The 20063-nt window shown below is 38.1% G+C and overlaps 1 protein-coding gene and 1 pseudogene across 1 annotated transcript; one reads left to right on the top strand and one right to left on the bottom strand.

Moving 5' to 3' along the window:
- Positions 1-6715: 6715 nt before the first annotated feature.
- LOC100519758 (olfactory receptor 1J4-like) lies at positions 6716-7959 on the top strand. Its single transcript, XM_021082270.1, has one exon. It carries the CDS (start codon positions 6810-6812, stop codon positions 7749-7751), a length of 942 nt encoding a protein of 313 aa, XP_020937929.1. The 5' UTR covers positions 6716-6809; the 3' UTR covers positions 7752-7959.
- A 10482-nt stretch (positions 7960-18441) lies between these two features.
- On the bottom strand, positions 18442-19707 carry LOC110258957 (annotated as a pseudogene).
- Between the last annotated feature and the right edge of the window lie 356 nt (positions 19708-20063).

The following is a 20063-nucleotide window of genomic DNA, read 5'->3' as shown; positions in this document are numbered from 1 at the left end:
ACTCCTGACCCATCTCCAAGGGGTAACCATTCCTTTAGTTTACTTGTTTTTGTTTCTACATCCTGTTTTTCTTTTATATATGTTTCCTGGCTGTATTCTCTGAGATAACTTAGAAGCCTTGTAAGCAACAAGCACATGTAATGCCAAATTTGATTTTTGAGTATCAGTCTCCTCTAACAACAACATAAGTTACTTAGAAAAATGGCTGATTCTAGGGCTGGGGCCAGGACATGACAAGACCAAGAAAAGTTTGCTGAGCTTGAAAATTATAAGGGTTCTATAAGTCTATTCAGGGGAGGGTGAGGGAGGGACTGGGTGCTTGGGGTAAATAGATGCAGAATATTGCCTTTGGGCAGGATCAGCAATGGGATCCTGCTGTGTAGCATGGAGAACTCTGTCTAGTCACTTATGTTGAAACATGTAATGTGAGAAAAAAGAATGTATACATCTAATTGTAACTGTGTCACCATGCTGTACTTTAGAAATATATATATATAAATTTAAAAAAAAGTGTTCTATAATCACTGGGGCACAGTAGCCAGCTGGAATGGACTTGCATTGGCCAAATCTTGAATAATTAGAGTTACAAGATGAATAACATCAGTAATGAGTTACAACTCAGAGAATAAATAAGAATTCATAAGTTCAAGATAATATAAATAAATCAATGAAGAAACACATGAATGTGGAGTAAGGCAAAGCTTCCTATAGGAGAATTCAGCTAATCTGCATAGAGGAAATAATCAAATTAGAAAATAACCATTTGGCCACCACATTTGCAATTGTTTCTTTCAATATGTGAGTCATCAATGGATGTTAGATACAGTGGGTGAAACTGTATAAAGAACAGTGTTGTGGTTATACATTTTCAAAATATCTACCAAATGATAGTTAATTGCAAAAGTTGAAATAGATATTTACTGTAGAGATCCTTGAAGACACCATATTAATCAACTGATCAAGGATAAAGTCACTATTAATTAGAATTTTATTTTTCTTTTTATGGCCACACCTGTGCCATATGGAAGTTCCCATGATAGGGGTAGAATTGGAACTGCAGCTGCCAGCCTACACCACAGCCACAGCAACAAGGGATCTGAGCCACATCTGTGGCTTACAATGCCCACCTGCAGCAATGCAGGATCCTTTACCATTGAGCAAGGGCAGATATGGAACCTGCATTCTCATGGATATCAGTCGGCTTCTTAACCTACTGAGTCACAAAGGAACTCCAAAGAAAAGAAATTCTTAAAGCAGCTGTGCAATTTTTGAAAAAAAATCTGTGAAAATAAGGCTAATGTGTGGTATTAATTAGGTAACATGGGTAAAGTCTTTAGCCTAGAGCCAAAATATTCATTAAAATGTTCAGCATTCTAGCACCAAGCAGACTTACATATTTTTATTGAAATAGTTTGCAGGGCCTGGGTAGCTCAGTTAGTAGAGCATCATGCTTTTAATCTGAGCATCCAGGGTTCAAGTCCCTGTCCAGTCACTTTGTGAAGTATAGTTCATGAACAATATTACCTTAGTTTCAGATGTTTTATGTGGTGATTTGACATTTTCATACATTATGAAATGATTACCTCAATTATTAAACTATTAACTACCTATCCCCAAAATATTTTACAGTATTATGGATCACATCCTTTATGCTGTATATTAAATCACCATGACTTATTTATTTTATGACTGGAGGTTTGTTTCCCATCATTCCCATCACCTATTTCATCCCTCTCCCCGAGACACTACCCACTCTGGAAACCAGTGGTTTCTTCTCTGTATTTATAAGTCTGTTTTCATTCAGTCTCGTTGATATGTTTTTTTAATTTGATATTTATCATTGTCTCTCTGTCATATTTCACAGAATATAATACCTTCTAGATCAATCCATGTTGTTGGAACATGGCTGTGGATTGTGATATGCACTTGATTAACTCCCTCATGTCCAAGGTTTTGCCAACAAATGTGGCAAACATTTATGTCTCCATAATGGGATGGCACAGAAGTTGTTTTTACTGTTGGGGATTCACTTTCATGCTTTTGTGTGTATATCCAGTTTCACAGCACCATTTATAGAAGAGACTACCCTTTCCACATTGTGTGGTTTTGGTTCCCTGATTAAGGATCGATTGATCATACATGTGTGATATCTGGGATCCATATTCTGTTCCATTTTTCACATGTGTATTTTAATGTCAGTAATATTCTGTGTTGATTTCTAAAGTTTGGAAGTATAGTTTGCAATGAGGAAGTGTGATGCCTCCAGTTCTGTCCATTTTGCTCTAGATGGTTTTGGCTTTTGTGGGTCTTTTGTGGTTTCACATGGATGGAATAAATGGTGGTGATGGGATGTGAGCTCCAACACACTTCAGGGTCAGTGGTGTGGGAAACTCAAGATCTGGTCCTACTCTGGTCTTTTCTGCAGTGGATGGAATGGCAGATTTCCATTGTAGGTTCTTCAAAGTTCAAGGGTGTTCCTGGCCTCTCCTCCTCATGAGGAGGCAGAGAGAAGACTGATGTAGACATTAGAGAAATCTTCTGGGACTCCTGTAGTTCAGCCCCTTTGGTCCCTGCACTGGATCCATCTCAAGAGGAAGGCAAGAAATTGGACAATTAACTCCATTGTCTTCTTCTCTAACCAGAAGCTTGGGGGTGTGGCCTCTGGGATCTCAGTCCTGTCGGTAAATGTGGAAATTTCCATCATTGTTTTAATTCATGTAAAGAGGTGGGGAAGTGCTAAATATCCTCCTACCATGGAGGCAAAAGAGATCATTTCTCAGATAGTAACCTGGTCCAGCACAGATCACAGCAAGTTTGGGAACCATCACTTGGCCTAGATGTGTGTGTTGATGTGAAGACTAGGAGAAAGAGGTAGAGAAAATGTGTGTTTATGTTGCTTGTATAACCATGTGCTTTTAATGACTGATTCACACACTGGCATACGTGGTTCCACCAACCTCAAGTGGCCATAACATTAAAATTAATTTAAATGATCTAAAAGTAAAATGTGGATCCTTCTGTTGCACTACTTATATTTCAAGTCTCCAGTAGCCACATGAGACAAGTGCTACTGTATTGGGCAACACAGCTCTAGAGTATTTCCCTCCTTGTGGAAAGTCCTAATGTACAGTTCTAATAATAGACCATGGAGTCTGAAAATATGCAATACATGTGTGTGTACTTGGGTTTCTGTGTGCATGTTTCTTCTTTTTATGTTATTTGTGTGTTGGGTTTGTCCATAAGTGATTCTTTGTTCATGTAGTGGAGTTTCTGTGTGTGTCAGTGGTTTGTGAGTTGTGTGGGTGACTGGATGTGGTCTTGGTGTGTTATTTATTTTTAAACAGTTGTGAGATACAGTTGACATACACAAAACTCTACCTATTTAATGTACATTGTTTTGAGGCCTTTAGAAACACTTGTGCACACATTATGAAACTACCACCAAAATCAAGATCATCAATATATCCATTTCTTCTCAAAATGTCCTTGTGTCCTTTTCTTATGGTAAGAAACCTTAACATGAGATCTACTATTTTAAGGAATTCTTAGGCGCACAGTATAGTATTTTTGACTCTAGGCATGAAGCTGTATAGCAGGTTTTTAGAACTAATTCATCTTGTGTAACTGACACTTTATTTCAATTAAATATCAACACTACATTTCCCCTTCCCCTACCCTTGGTGACTGTCATGTACTCTCTGATTCTGTGAGTTTCTCAAAGTGAAATCATGCAATATTTGTCTTTGTAGGACTGGCTTATTTCAATTAGCATAACATCCTCCTGATTCATACTTATTGTCAGAAATGGCAGGATTTCCTTTTTTAAAGGCAAAATTATAGACCATTTTGTGTATTTGCCACATTTATCCATCCACCTGTTGATGGACATGTGGATTTTGTCTATACTTATCTATTGTGAACAGAGCAGTAATGCACATGGGAGAGGAGATACATCTTGAAATCCTCATTCCAGTCTTTTCTGGTCTACACCCAGAAGCAGTATTGCTGGATCATGTGGAAGTTCTAATTTAATGTCATGGGGAATCTCAATGCCATTTTCCATAATGGCCGCACCATTTTACATCCCCACCAACAGTGTAGATGTGTTCTTATTTACATGTTTTTAAAGTTGTGTGACAAAAGATTTCATTTTAAACTTGTAAATTAGTTGGTATGAGTCCATATAAACCTCACTTCCAACTTGAATCAGCATAGGTTGGAGAGGGCCAAAGAGGAGCACCTGGATTTTGTTTTTATGTCACTATGTGTCATGATGAATGTCTGTTTCTTTGTATAACACACTCACAATCTACTTTTCCTCTCCTTGGATGTCTGTAGAGGAGAGAGGGCCAAGTGAGGGGCTTGGAAATATGTGTATGCATTTGACCTGCTTAATTACCTCAAGGCTGACTGTCCCTTTCTCACACCTCTGGACATAAACAGGCAGCAAAGTCCTATTTATTTTAAGTTGTTGGCACTATGTCCAGATGGTTTGAAGGCTCCTGAACTTCTCACAATATTCGCTATTGATGTTTAATGATTTCCACATTTCCACTCTGGGGAACAAAGTGGGGTCAGTTTAGAAACCTTGTCTATTTAATCAGATGACTGTGAATTCTGATGTAGGCCCTCGGTCTTACAGCAGCTCTAATATCTTGGAGCTCTGGTCACTGCATCAGGCAAGTTCTCATGTCCCCCACTTTGCATGTATGCTCAGAACTGAGTCATTTTAAAGCCCTGGTTATGATAGTGAGAAAGAGTCAATGGCATATACGAAGGAAGCTATTCCTTTGAAAAAAAATTAAAAATGCAATGAGTCAAGTTCTGTGAATCCAGTCATCTTCAAGGGCCATCCATGTTCTGGACCTGTACTGTTTTCTGGATATGAGAGCGAGACCTCAGAAGTAAACACATATTTTTGGGAAGCTACTTTATCTTGATTGATGGCCTCCTGTATCTTTGTCATCTTTAGTTTCTAATGTCTGCTTACTGATCCTGCCCAAATCATGAGATTATTTATCTATTTATTGGGTCATTTTCATTTTGATTGCTAATTTTTTTTCAATATTTGTTGACATGATATATTTTCTAAATTAAAAAAGTATTGTGATAAAATATATGTAACAATATTTAACATTTCAATAATTTTTGCATACATTTCTGTGGAATTAAGTAATTCATGTTTTTCTACAACCACCACCACCATCCGCCTCCAGAATTTTTACTCTTCCAAAGGGGAAACTCTGTAACCACTGAAAAATAACTCCTCATTTTCCACCCCACACCACCCCATGGCAATCACCATTCCATTTTTTGTGTCTATTAATTTTACTCTTCTAGGAATCTCATATGAATGGAATCTTTCAGTATTTACACATTTGTGACTCCATGATTTTACTTAGCATTAGGTCTTCAAGGTTCATTCATGTTGTGGCTGTATCAGCATTTCTTTCCTTTTTTAAGGCATAATAGTATGCTGTCTTAAATATGGGCATATAAATACCTCTTTGGCCCCTGCTTTCAATTAATCTGGGTATACAAGCAGAAGTAAAATTCATTAGTCATATGGAAATTCCATTGAATTTTCTGAGGAACTTTTTTATTTTTGGCTCTCAGCTTTATTTTAATTTTTTACATTTATACATTCTTTTTTCTCACATTATCATGCTTCATCATAAGTGACTAGATATAGTCCCCAGTTCTATACAGCAGAATCTCATTGCTTATCCATTCCAAAGGCTATAGTTTGCATCTATTAACACCAAATTCCCTGTCTACCCCACTCCTTCCCAGGCTGGGGCCATTTGCTTTGATGGGAACAATAGCAGAGCCTGATCTCTGCCCCCCTCCCCTTGCTCATCATTTTTTTATCTATAATGAGTTTTACTATTTTCATTATAGCTGGTTTACAGTGTTCTGTCAATTTTCTACTGTACAGTGTGATGACTCGGTTAAACATAAGGTATAGATTCATCCCAAGTGATTAGATATAGATCCTAGTGCTATACAGCAGGACCTCATTGTCTATCCATTCCAAAGGCAACAGTCTGCATCTATTAACCCCAGACTCCCAGTCCATTCCACTCCCTCCCCCTCCCTCTTGGCAGAGGAACTTTCTTAATGTTTGTCTTTTCCTTCCTCCCTTCCTCCCTCCTTCTTATCTTATTTCCTTCCTTCATTTATTTCATCTTCTTTATCTTTCTTTCCTCCGTTTTTCTTCTTTCTTTTTTCTTTCTTTCTCCTTTCTATCTTTCCTTTTCCTTTCTTTTTATCTTTTTTTCTTTCATATTTCTTATACTCATGTTAATAATAAAAATTAACTTCTGTGTTGACCACTTTTTTTGTACATGGTACATTAATCTACCAAATAATGCTTAAGTGGTGTGACTGCGTATATAATATCCATCCGTGTGTGTGTGTGTGTGCAACACAGACAAAAGCACATAAGCAGCCTGAATATAGAGCCATTGGAAGGACTGTGCTTATTTATTACTCCCTCCCTACTGTCTATCATAATATTCCCACATTGTAAAAAAGATAATGAGCTGTTTTTTATATCTACTGAAGGTTTTGATTGAAGTCATATATTTTCTCCATGTGATAGAGTCAGTGTCCAGACAAATCAAGTTGTGTTGCTTTCACCAGACTGGATGAGGCATCAGTGTGTGAGTGCTGTGCAGGGAGATCTGTCTGTACACTGACATACTCATTCTGAGAAACCTTGTGACACTTGATAACTGATATGCTCAGTACGGCTAAATTCTTGGAATTTCTGACTGCTCTTCATTCTCAGAAGAGAGAAAATCAGCATGAGGAGGGAGAACCAGAGCAGCGTGTCCAAGTTCCTCCTCCTGGGGCTCCCCATCCAGCCAGAGCAACAGGACCTGTTCTTTGCCCTGTTCCTGGGCATGTATCTGACCACAGTGCTGGGTAACCTGCTCATCATCCTGCTCATCAGGCTGGACCCTCACCTCCACACCCCCATGTACTTCTTCCTCAGCCACTTGGCCCTCACGGATGTTTCCTTTTCATCTGTCACTGTCCCTAAGATGCTGATAAACATGCAGACTCAGGATCAATCCGTTCCCTATGCAGAGTGTGTAACACAGATGTATTTTTTCATAATTTTTGCTTGCATTGATAACCTTCTTCTTGCAGTGATGGCCTATGACAGGTATGTGGCCATTTGTCACCCTCTACATTATACCATCATCATGAGGGAGGAGCTGTGTCTGTGTCTGTTGGCTGGATCCTGGCTCCTCTCCTGTGCCATTGCCCTGACTCACACCCTCCTCCTTTCTCAACTGTCCTTCTGTGATGAAAACATCATCCCTCACTTCTTCTGTGACCTTGCTGTCCTGCTCAGGCTGTCCTGCTCAGACACCTCTCTCAATGAACTCATCATATTCACTGTAGGGTCTGTGGGACTCATTCTTCCACTGAGTGGCATCCTGGTCTCTTATGGATGCATAGGGCACTCCATCCTGAGGGTCCCCTCTACTAAAGGGATCTGCAAAGCCTTGTCCACCTGTGGCTCCCACCTCTCTGTGGTGTCTCTGTTCTATGGGACAATGATGGCAGTGTACTTTTCCTCCTCATCAGGCCAGTCCCATGACAAAGACATCATTGCTTCCGTGATGTATGCAATGGTCACCCCCATGCTGAACCCTTTCATCTACAGCCTCAGGAACAGAGACATGACATTAGCTCTGGGGAGTTTTTTCAGAAACAATAATCTTTTTGCCAAGTGAGAATCAGCTAACCATGTAATTACATACTCACTAACCTTGTCAGAAATGCCTTAAACATTTATATTGGTCATTCATGTCTCTAATACTTTCCTAACTGTCCTTTAAATGGTGATTGTTACTGGATCAATCTCTTTCCTTTTAGTCATATCTCTTGTCTTTTAATTCTTCTGTAACCCTAAGTATATCATTTGCAACAACACACACTTAATTTTTTGTTTTGAAAACAGTGAACTCTTCTGTTTGTATCTGTATGTGTTTTTAAATTTTTGGTTTTTTTTCATATGTTATTATGACATTTGGCTTTGTACAGTTTTAAAATTATATATATATATAATTATATATATACATAATCATATATATATATGTATACATTTGAAGTCTTATGGTCAGCTATTGGCCATTGGTTTTCCAATTTTTAATTGATTAATTACTGTGATATACATACACATATGACTTACAATGTTGTATTAATTTCAGGTGTAGAGCAAAGTGATTCAATTTTACATATATTATAGGTATATATTTTTATGGTTGTTCTCCCTTATATGTTATTACAAAATATTGAGTGTAGTTCCATGTGCTATACATTTGGTCCTTGTTCATTATCTACTTTATATACTGTAGTGTGGATATGTTTTCCTAAAATTCCTAATTTGTCCCTTCCCCCTTTCCTCTTTGGTAACTATTTTCTCTATCTGTGAATCTTTTTCCGTTTTGTGTGTAAACTCATTTGTATCATTTATTTAAATACCACATAAAAACAATATCCAATGATATATGATTTTCTCTGTATGGTTTACTTCATTTAGTATAGTAATCTATAGTCTCATCCATGTTGCTAAAAAGACATTATTTTATTCTATATATGGATGAGTAATATTCTATTATAGTATGTACCACATCTTCTTTATCATTCATCTGTTGATGTACATTGAGTTTGCTTCCATGTCTTGGCTTCATAGTTTCCAAAGCTACAACCATTCAGTTAAGTTTCTAATGTTTAGATTTAGAAAAACCCCAAACTCTTACCGTCTCAATCTAGTATCAAGTTAACAAAGTACTTCTGTTCATTTTCTAAACCTAAATAAACTTTAATTTGATTTTGATTTGACAATAGAAGAGCACACAATAGTCAATCTAATTACAAAATTTCCACATTCCAGGAAGACTAATTTCCCCCCTAAATTAGATGTTTATGTTTAGAACAGTCTATAGCTCTTGGATTAATTTTAATCTTGGAAATGAGTTTGTCTTTTCCCCAGAAATCTCACTTTTAATATGAAAAATCATAATGCATGAATTACAATTTATATATACCAAAATATCTATTGCATTACCACTATGTGTCAGGCAATGTCCTATATTCTGGGAATACATATAAAAAAATATATCACCTCATAGAGTTTACATTCAAGTGCTCCTGATCCAGCTCATTATGCTCCCTTTACTCCATACAAGGTTTTAACCTTCTAAAACACCATAAAGTTTTCTTATTTTTAAAATTGTCATGATTGAAAAAAAAAATGTTGGGGACTTTGTGTTCTATAAATAATGATATTAATGATATGTAATAGCTCAAAAGGGCAGTACATTGATCAAATGTATTCATTAAAATCTTGAAATTTTATCAAAATAAAGTATTATAATAATTAAAATATTATAGTAGAAAAAAATAAATAAAATTGTCACCTTTTTTTACTGAGATGAAAATTCTATAGAAGATGGGTTTATATGTATGAAATAAATACATTCTAGTTTTTTTGAAGCTAAAATTGTCTATGAATAACGGAGCCATAAAAATTGTGGAGGAAGGAGTTCCCATCTTGGCTCAGTGGTAATGAACCCGATTATTATTCAGGAGGACATGAGTTTGATCCTTGGCTTTGCTTAGTGGCTAAGGATACAGAATTGCTGTGAATTGTGGTATAGGTTGTAGATATGGCTTAGAGCCCGTGTTTCTGTTGCTGTGGTGTAGCCCGGCTACTGCAGGCTGATTTGAGCCCTAGCCTGTGAACTTCCACATGCCATAGGTGTGCCAAAACCTCCAAAAATAAAGGGGGGTGGTAAGAAAGAGAGCTGGGTTGTGGTTCATAATTAAATACCATATGGTCTAGGTAGAGCTCATTGAGAAGGTAATATCCAAAGACATTAGTGATGGCAGTTAAGGCAGCCAAGGTGATATGTGGGCAAAAGCATGGAGATCAGCACCTAGAAAAACTCTGAGATGAGATGGTGCCTGGCCAATTCCAGGGACATTAATGGGGCCACTGTAACAGGATGGGATTAAGTTGAGGAGGGATGGTGGGTGATTAGTTCAGATACCAGTGATTTGGAGGCACTTTAGGTCATGGTATGTGTATTCATCAAGATTCTCCAGAAAAGTAGAACAAATACGGTGTGTGTAGTATGTGTGTTTGTGTGTGTGTATTAGAAAGAGTGATTCATGAAGTTCTTACTGTCACACAAGGATTGTCACATTTCTGCAGCAGGTTAAAGGATGTCATTGCCACAGATGTGGTGTAGGTGGCAAATGCAGCTCTGATATTATCTTTGGCCTGGGAAATTCCACATGCCATGGGGAAGCCAAACAAGAAGAAAAAATAGAGATAGAGAGGGAGAGAGATTTATTTTAAATAATTTGCTATTATAATTTTGGAAGTTAGCAAGTATAAAGTCTGCAATGTAGATTTGCAGGCTGGAAACCCAGGGAAAAGTTGCAGTTTGAGTCTGAAGACAGGCTGCTGACAGAAGTATCTCTTCTGTATGGGAGGTCATTCTTTTTTTTAATGTCCTCAACTGATTGATGAGGCCCACCCTCAGTATGGAGCACAGTCTTCTTTATTCAGACTTTTTAGATTACACTGTTAATCTCATCTGAAAAGAAACCTTCATGTAATTATCTAGAATTGTGTTTGACCAAAAATATCTGGGTGCTGTAGCTTAACCAAGTTGACATATAAAATTAACCATTACAGTTTATTTTTTGGTTCTCAGTCTGATTTGGGAACCCTCTGGAAAGGATTCAATAGAAGAATCACATGACCATACTTGATTTTGTTATTGTTTCTTTAAAAACACCAAGATTTTTGGAGGTATAAATGATATACAATAAACTTGATAGAGCTAAAACATATAATTTGACTCAGAAAACTGCATATAGGACTACTATATGATCCAGCCATCCCATTCCTGGGTATATATCCAGATAAAACTACAATTCAAAAAGATACATGCACCACTATGTTCAAATAAGCACTTTTCAAATTAGGCAAGACATGGAAATAAAAAACCAAAATGACCATAAATGAATGAATGGATACAGGTATGTGAGATATATATATATATATATATATATATATATATATAGAGAGAGAGAGAGAGAGAGAGAGAGAGAGAGAGAGAGAGGGAGAGGGAGAGGGAGAGAGAGAGAGAGAGGAATACTATTCAGCCATTAAGAAGAATTAAATATGCCATTTCTAGCAACATGATGCAAGTACATATTCTTATCCTAAGTAAAGCAAGTCAGAAAGACAAAGACAAGCATCATATGATACACATATATGGGGTCTATAATAAGGCACAAATGAACCTGTTTACAAAACTGAAGCTGACTCAGACATAGAGAAGAGATTTGTGGTTGCCAGTGGGGAAAAGGATGGACAGGTAGTTTAAGGTTAATAGATGCAAACTATTACATTTATAATGGATAAGCAATGAGGTCCTACTGTACAGCTCAGAGAACTATATCCAGTCTCTTGGGATAGACCATGATAGCAGAAAATATAAGAAAGGGAGTGTGTGTGTGTGTGTGTGTGTGTGTGTGTGTAAATATGCATGCCTGGGTCACTTTGCTATGCTGCAGAAGAGGGCACAACATTGTAAATCAACTATACATTTATAAAAAAGGTAAAAAAATGAAGTATACCATTTTACTTGTTTTGATATATGTATACACTCATGAAACCATCACCACAGCCATCAAGATCAGGAATTTCCCTGATGTCTATACTCCTGCACTCTTTTTGCTCGTCCCAGCTGTCCTCAGGGAAACCACTAATCTGTTTCTGTCATATGGAGTAGTTAGAATCTCCTAGAAGCTTATTTCAGTGGAATCATATAGTGTGTAATCTTTTCTTGCTGCCTTCTTTCACTCAGCATAATCATTTTCAGATTCTTTTATATTCTACTGTGTATCAGTAGCTCTTTCTATTTGTTACTGAGTAGCATTCCATTGTATGTATGTACCACTGCTGTTGTGTCCACTCACATTTTATAAGAACACTGTAAACCAGCTATAATGGAAAAAAATTAAAAATCATTATATATATAAAAAGTTTAATTATTTATTTTTAATTTTAAAAGTTTCTGTTTATCTTTTATTTTACTTTGACATTATTTTTATTGAAGTATGGTTAATTTACAATGTTGTGTGAGTTTCAAGTGTAAAACAAAGTGGTTAAGTTATGCACACACACAATTTATATATTCTTATTATTTTAATTTTTTTTTTGGTCTTTTGTCTTCTTAGGGCTGCACATGTGGCATGTGAAGGTTCCCATGTTAGGGGTCGAAACAGAACAGTTGCTGCTGGCCCATGCCAGAGCCAAAGCAATACCAGATCTAGCTGCATCTGCAACCTGCACCACAGCTCATGCAGCACCAGATCCCTAACCCACTGAGTGGCTCCAGGGATCGAATTCACAAACTCATGTTTCCTAGTCAGATTCACGTCCACTGCTCCATGATGGGAACTCATATATTCTTTTGATATTATTTTCCATGAGGGGTTATTACAAAATATTGAGTATAGTTTCCTGGGCTATATTGTATGTCCATTCACTTACTAACAGTAAGTCCATTAATGAACATCTGGGCTTTTCCAGTACATGGCTATCAAATACAGCTGTATGAACATTCTGAAAGGTCTATGTGTAAATATACACATTCTTTTTCTTTGTACAAATACCTAGTTATGTGCTAAGAGTATGTTTAACTTTTTAAAAAATGTTCAAACTGTTTTGTATTCCTATGAGCAGTGTGTGAGTGTGCCAGTTCCATCCTATATTCAGTGACAACAAGAGTGGCAGTCATTTCAATTTTAGCCCATCTAATAAGTATGTAATGGTGTAAACCAGCATACAGATGGGGAGCCACTTGATTGAAGGGGTTTCTGTGTTCTTGAAAAAGAATTCTGTTACACTGGGTATTTAGCGAAATAGTTCCTTGCATGATTTTCAGCATTCTGCAGCACTTGTCACCATTTACATGCCATTTATTTTGCATAAATAATATTTTATGTACTCTCCCCACTTGTATGAGGTTTCTAAGAGAGGGATTTCTATTTATATTATTAACTGTTATGTCTCTAGAGAATATATCATTATTATATTTCTGGGAACCTTAATGGTTATTTAAGTGAGTAAGTGAATGAATGAACTGATGAATTCATTCAACAGTTACCAATCACATTTACATGATCACCATAGGTGATCTCTAGTGATACAAAGACTTTGACAATAAACCTTAACTTTCAGTAAGCTTTCATTAAGTTCTCATTTAACCATCCTTCAAATTCAAGTAAAGAGAGCAATTATGTCCATTTGAAGAAATTGAGTCTCAATGGCCTTTGATAAATTGCTCACATATGCTCTCTTAGTAGGCAAAAACACAAAGTCTTTTTTCCAGAGTTTTATATTCAATCCCCCTTCTCCTGAACAAGGCATAGACCATGCCCTACAACACCTTCCAGTGGAGTGTGGATACGTGTACATTTTAAGGGGCTTTGTGTTGTAATGAAAGCCTGTGTCAGTGGTGGGGAACCTGAAGAAGCCCTTCCACTTCCTGTGACATATACTGCCCTTGGGAGAAGCTGTGCTCATGAAACAGAGGACATGGGAATGGGGGAACTCCCACTTCTCATCAGAGACTTGACCAGAAGCCTAAGGTACCACTCATATCAGAGACACTTTCTCATGTGAAACCAGATGGAGCTCAGCCCCTGTGGACCCTAATCATCCTCCTTCCCAAAGGGGCAGTTGCCCCAGTGGACTCCTTCTCTAGTTGGGGATGCTGCTGGATTCCCTCCAGGGTCTCTTTACATGGAGAAAAGGAGATATCCTTGCATATATTTTTGAAGCAGGGGAACTGACAGGAGAGACCGTAAGGTCCTCAGGCCACCAATTTTTGCTATTTTTCTTTGGATCCTGGGTCTTCTGGACAGAAAGTGAGGATTCAGGTAACAGAATGAAGTATAAGATATTTGAACCCAAGCTGAGGTATAGCTTAGAAGGATCCCAGAAACCTCCATAGTCATGCAGGGCTAATAGGATAGTTAATTTCCTCAGGGCCAACAGTTAATTAGGAGCAGAGCCCAGACTCAGTTCTTCTGAATCTGAACCCAATGACTCAATTTATATCATGTACCTTTTCCTGGAAAAGATTTCTGGAAAACCTTTGTGTTCACTGGTCAATGCGTGTTTACATGTATCAATCTCTATTCAGAGTCTGAGTTCATATATGATATGTGAGTTTTAGGTGTCCTTGGTAGTTTTATGTTTGTTGAGGTTATACAAGAGTTGTTTATTCATAGTTATATGGATTATTTTGTGTGTACCATCTCATGTGTTATTTAGGTAATTATTTTTTTGAATCTTTGTGTAACTGAGCCATGAGCCATGGTTATTGTCCTGTAGATCATAGGTGATAAAGAAATTACATATAGTAATTTAAGTGTGCACATGAGTGTGGTTTCACATACAAGACTTAGGGACTTCTATTCTAATGCCTAGGAGCCCAAATAATCCTTTAACTATCTTTCAACAGTGGCTGTATCACTGCATTGGTGATCAGGTTCAGGTTCATTTCTACACCTGAGTAGGTGCTATGTACTAATGGATATGAACTGTGTACTAATGGATGTGTCAGACTGGGGCCCAATCCGCATTCTGGTCATTAAATATTTTTGTGATCTTAGGAAGTGAATTCCATTCTCTGAGGGTCATGAATCCTCACAGGAGCAGAAGAAGTTACTCTTCCTACATTAGAGTGTTATTTTGGGGAATAAGTGAGAAAAGCATACAAATTATTCAGCAAGAAGCCTGACACATAATTGGTGCTCAGTATAAAGGAGGTATTTTTATTATCTTGCTCCATGTCATGTTTGTGTCATGGAGATTCCTCTTTCACCCTTGTCTCCATCAGGACATTTAGAGGTCTGAGAAAATAGGTCCATCCAAAGGTTCCTTCTCAATCTTCAAGGTCACATTCTAAGCTCCTTTCCAGGGCTCATGGTCCAGCTGCCTCCTTCACAATGTCCTACCTGAATCAAGGATTCTTGTTGCTTCTACTCATCTTGTTCTCTTCCATTTTCTCTGTGAGGACTAACACAGTATATGTCAGGGAGTATCCATGACTCTATAGTCATCATTGTCCTCCTTGGTGGCCATGAACTGAAATAACAAGTGACCCAAGCAAGATCCTAGTCCTGTTATTATGTCCAAATGTATACTGCTTGCTTCATGACAGGCCAATAATTGAAAGACCATTTGTTGGGACAAGGAATAGGTATGTATTTGGAAAGCATGCAGATGAAGAAGTTGGTGTCCCAAAGAACCATCTTCCCTGAATTAAAATCCAGGCTTCTCTTTTCTTAAAGGTGGTTAGCACATGGGTGGTTTCTGCAAACTTCTTGGTGTTGGAATCTTTTCTTCTTACAACTGTCCACATAGGTCGGGACACAATGCTCCTATAATCTTCCAAAGAGGCAAATGTTATTCTTAGTTCTGCAACTTTTTATGACCATATTAGTGGGAAAGTGTTACATCATTAAATATCAGATGTGTGTGAATGGGCACTTCTATATATTTCAGGCTAGAGGTAAAATTCCTAACTTGTAGCAAAACAATAGATTTACAGAGGTGAAAGTAAAAGACACAAGTCCAATATGGAGTCAGATTTGTTCTTTTATTTCAGTCTGAGGTGGACTTGCTCTCCTGTCCCTATATTTGAGTGAGATTTTCCATCTTGAGTCCTTTTCAGGGCTATGTGGTTGGTAATCCTTACCTCTAACTTAACTTCTAAAGAATACTAAACTGGAAACCACCATCAAAAAGCCAAGCCACCTGAGGTAAGTAATTTATCCCTTAGCTATACTTTACACATTTATAAAATGAAGACATAGATTTGCCTTGTGTACCAAGCAGTCCTAAAATATAATTACTGTTTTGATAGGTAAAAGCATGTGAAAATCCTTTGTATGATGTATAAATAGGAGTCATAAATTTTTCTTAGTGGGAGTTAGCTAAGAATATTTTGGAGATAGGTAGCTGACAAAATAGAGTTTCTCTGGATATTTTAACTACTGAGGATGTATTTTCCATGCTGAGTGGTTAAATGCATGGATCTTGGCCAGACAGATGTGTGTTGTGATTCCAACTGATGCACTTAATTGTGTCTATCTTTGCACATTTAAATAATGTATAATTTTGTTTTCTTCTGCTTAAAATATGCGTAAGAATATTTATTAGCACTACTGTTAAGATTTAATTCGAAAGTACTTGTGAAACACAGTGCCTGGAACTACTGATATTTGGTTGGAAGCCTGGATTGGGAAATTTTATAACAGGGGATTTGAAGTGACTCAAAACATGTAGAATGGTGCTAAGTACCCTGAAAGCACATGACATAGATTTAGTAATTCTTTACATATGTAAGGAGTTTGATATTTTTTAAGAGGAAATGAATGACTGATACCTCTTATCTTGTACCTTTTCACATTTTCATTTTAGAAAATTACAGAGATTTAAACCTCTCTTGATCTAAAGATGTACATTTGAACAGAGAGACATCTCAATTCGTATTGATTCCTGTGTACTCAATATGGGAAAAAGCTGTTGTTCAGTAATTATTTATTGAATAAAGAATAAGTGTCTATTGGCTTCATTGGGAATAAAACTAGTTTAATGTAAGGGTTTGATGTATTATTGAGGCCAGAATTGGAAAGACTAATTTATTCACCAACAATTAAGAGAAGTAAAGTGCAATGTAGCCAAAATTAAGACTTTTCATAGTACGAAGGACATGACAATAATATTACGGCATGTTTACTGATATTTCCCACTTTTTTCATTTCCCAGCTGAGGCAAGAACAGCATGAGGAGGGAGAACCAGACCTGTGTATCTGAGTTTCTCCTCCTGGGGCTCCCAATGTGCCCAGAACAGCAGGGCATATTCTTTGCCCTGTTCCTGGGCATGTACCTGACCACAGTGCTGGGGAACCTGCTCATCATCCTGCTCATCAGGCTGGACCCTCACTTCCACATGACCATGTATGTCTTCCTCAGCCACTTTGCCCTCACAGACATCTCTTTTTTCTCTGTCTGTGTCCCAAAGATGCTGAGGGCATGCACACTGAGTACAAATACATCCCCTATGCCAAGTGCATAACACAGATGTATTTTTTCACATTTGATGACCTAGACAATTTCCTTCTAACCTCAATGGCCTATGACAGGTATTCCATGATTTTATGTTCTCTGGAAAGTTTCATTTGTGCTGCATATTAAATTCCAGTTATAAGTGATATCATTCAGTATTTGTCTTTCTCCTTCTGACTTACTTCACTCAGTATGAGCATCTCTAGTTCAATCCATGCTGCTGCAAATGGCATTATTTTTTTTTTATGGCTGAGTAGTATTATATTGTGCATATACACCACATCCTCCTAGTCCAACCATCTGTCAATGGACATTCGGGTTGTTTCCATGTCTTGGCTATTGTGAATACTGCTGCAATGAACATGCGGGAGCATGTGTCTTTTTAAGGAAAATTTTGCCTCACACCAGTCAGATGGCCATCATTTACTAAGTCCAAAATAAATTCTGGAGGGGGTTTAGAGAAAAGAGAACCCTCCTGTACCATTGTTGGGAATGGAAGCTCATATAACCACTATGGAGAACAGTATGGATGTACCATATAAAATTATACATAGAACTAAAATATGACCCAGCAATCCCACTCTTGGGGATATATCCTAACCATATTCTAGCCATAACTACAATTTTCACTCTTCCCTAACTTCTACCAGAGCCATAAATTAATCTACCCTTGGTCAAATTCTAATCCAACTGTTAGAATTTTAGGAATGAACTCATTTATGTTTTGGTACTGGTTAGTATCCTGAGGGATGGAATATGTAGCCTAAAAGGGATATTTTCCTCACCCATTTCTTTTCCATTATTTGGCATTAGAGGTTCTGAGGATGCTCTCTTGGGGTTAAGGTGAGCAGGAGCAGTCTCACTGGTTATGAAGAACCTTAAAAGAGAAAAAATCTGGAGGTGATTGAGGCCACAATATTCTTACCTTGTATATCTGGTAATCAGCTTCTTAGATGTACAAGTGGTGGGAGTTCCCTTGTGGTACAGTGGGTTAAGGATCTGGGGTTGTCGCTGTAAAGGTAGAGGTTGGACCCCTGTCATGGGAAGTTGCATATGCAGCAGAGGTGGCAAAAAATAAAATAAAAGTAAAGTAAAAAAGGAAAACAAAAAGTATAAAAGTACAAATGACAAGTAAACCAAGTATTGCACCTGATAATAAGCAGAAATGTATGTTTTTTGAACATTGAGGAACCTAAGGCAGTTGACAGCAAATTAATCTTGGTTTGTTGCTAGGTCTAGATTACTCAAGTTTCCTGCCTCCTGCCTGTAAACTTCAGTTTATCATCCTTTGCAGCCCCTCAAAAAATTTAAGACACCCAGACAGAGGAACATCCATTTTTATCCACAGCAAGAGGGGCCAGGAAGCGTGTCTCATTTCTTCAGAGTCAGTCCTAGCCAGCCTGCTGTGACCTCTTATCCAAGCACATGCTACACACAGAAGCACTGGCTCCAGGTACTTCTCCATACCTCCTTGACCTCTTTATTGTGGAGGCTGTAGATGAGTGGGTTGAGGGCTGGTGTGACAAGGGTGCAGAACAGAGATGCCATCTTGTCACTGTCCAGGGCATAGCTGGAGCTGGGGTGCAGGTACATGAAAATGAGTGTCCGTACATCATGGCTGGCCATAGCTGTGAGGTGGGATCCCTTGACCGAGCCCATGCACATCACAGTGCCAGCAATGAAGTCATATGACATGGCAATAGTCAGCACCATGGCTGTCTGGATGAAGCCACAGATAGCAAAGAGCAGGGGTTCATTCAGACTGGTGTCATTTCAGGAGATGGCCAGCAGTGGAGGGATATTGCAGAAGAAGATTTTCACCTCCTGGGAGCCACAGAAGCTCAGGCAGAAGGTGAAGGTCAAATGGACCATGGCACTCACTGCCTGCTCAGTCCAGATGCTCCCAGAAAGCCCAGTCACAGACACCAAGATATGGCCATGGTGTAGAGAAGAGGGTTTCCAATGGCCACATTGCAGTCATAGGCCATGGCTGTCAATAGGCAACACTTGGCATCCACCAGCCCTGCAAACACAAACATCTGGAGGACACAGTCTGCTTAGGAAATGGTGGCGAGGGGCAGCAGCACCTTGGGGCCAATAGCTGAGGAATAGCAGGCATTCAGCAGGGAGAATTTGGCCAGGGAGAAGTACATGGGTGTGTGGCACTGGGCACCCATGCAAGTCAGAAGCATCATGCCCACATTTCCCAGAAGGCTTACCAGGTAGATGGGCAGGAAGACCAGGAATAGGGTGATGTGCAGGTCCCAACAATCTGTGATGCCCAGATGGATGAATTCAGCAGGGGCATCCCTGGTATATGTGAAGTTCTCTGGCCTCATCCTGCTGAACAGAAACTGATGAAAGCAGAGGGAGGTAAGGGAAATGTCGTGACAATAATGGGGGAGAAAGCATTTTGTACTGGTATCAGGACTTGGGTGTTAGTCCTACCTGGCAACAAAATTGCTGTGTGACCTTGGACAAGCCATATCACCTCTCAGAACCTTTGTTTCTAATGCTAAGAAGTCACTTCCATTTAACCTTCATGAGGGAGGAAATCTTTCCTGTCTTAATATAATATACACAGAACTTAGAACAGAGCCTGGGACATAGTAAGTGCTCAATTGTTTTATTGAACTTTGCTTTATTGAATTTGGCTTTATCATGCTCTACAGATGGTGCTTGTTTTTTAACAAATTAAAGGTTTGTGGTGCATTTTTCTTTTTTATATTTAAAAAAGGTTTATTGAAATATAGTTGATTTCTGCTACACAACAATGTGATTCAGTTTTATATATACACACATCCATTCTTTTTTCAGATTTTCTTTTCCCATACAGATTATCACATAATACTTGATAGAGTTCCCTGTGCTGTATAGG

This window comes from Sus scrofa, unplaced genomic scaffold (assembly GCF_000003025.6).
Source record: "Sus scrofa isolate TJ Tabasco breed Duroc unplaced genomic scaffold, Sscrofa11.1 Contig59, whole genome shotgun sequence".
In the NCBI taxonomy this organism is placed as follows: Eukaryota; Metazoa; Chordata; class Mammalia; order Artiodactyla; family Suidae; genus Sus; species Sus scrofa.
Note: the sequence above shows the minus strand (reverse complement) of the source record. Positions and strands in the feature narration are given on the sequence as shown.

Excerpts from the sequence above, each read along its gene's own strand:
- LOC100519758 (XM_021082270.1), top strand. The coding sequence starts at position 6,810 with ATGAGGAGGGAGAACCAGAGCAGCGTGTCCAAGTTCCTCCTCCTGGGG.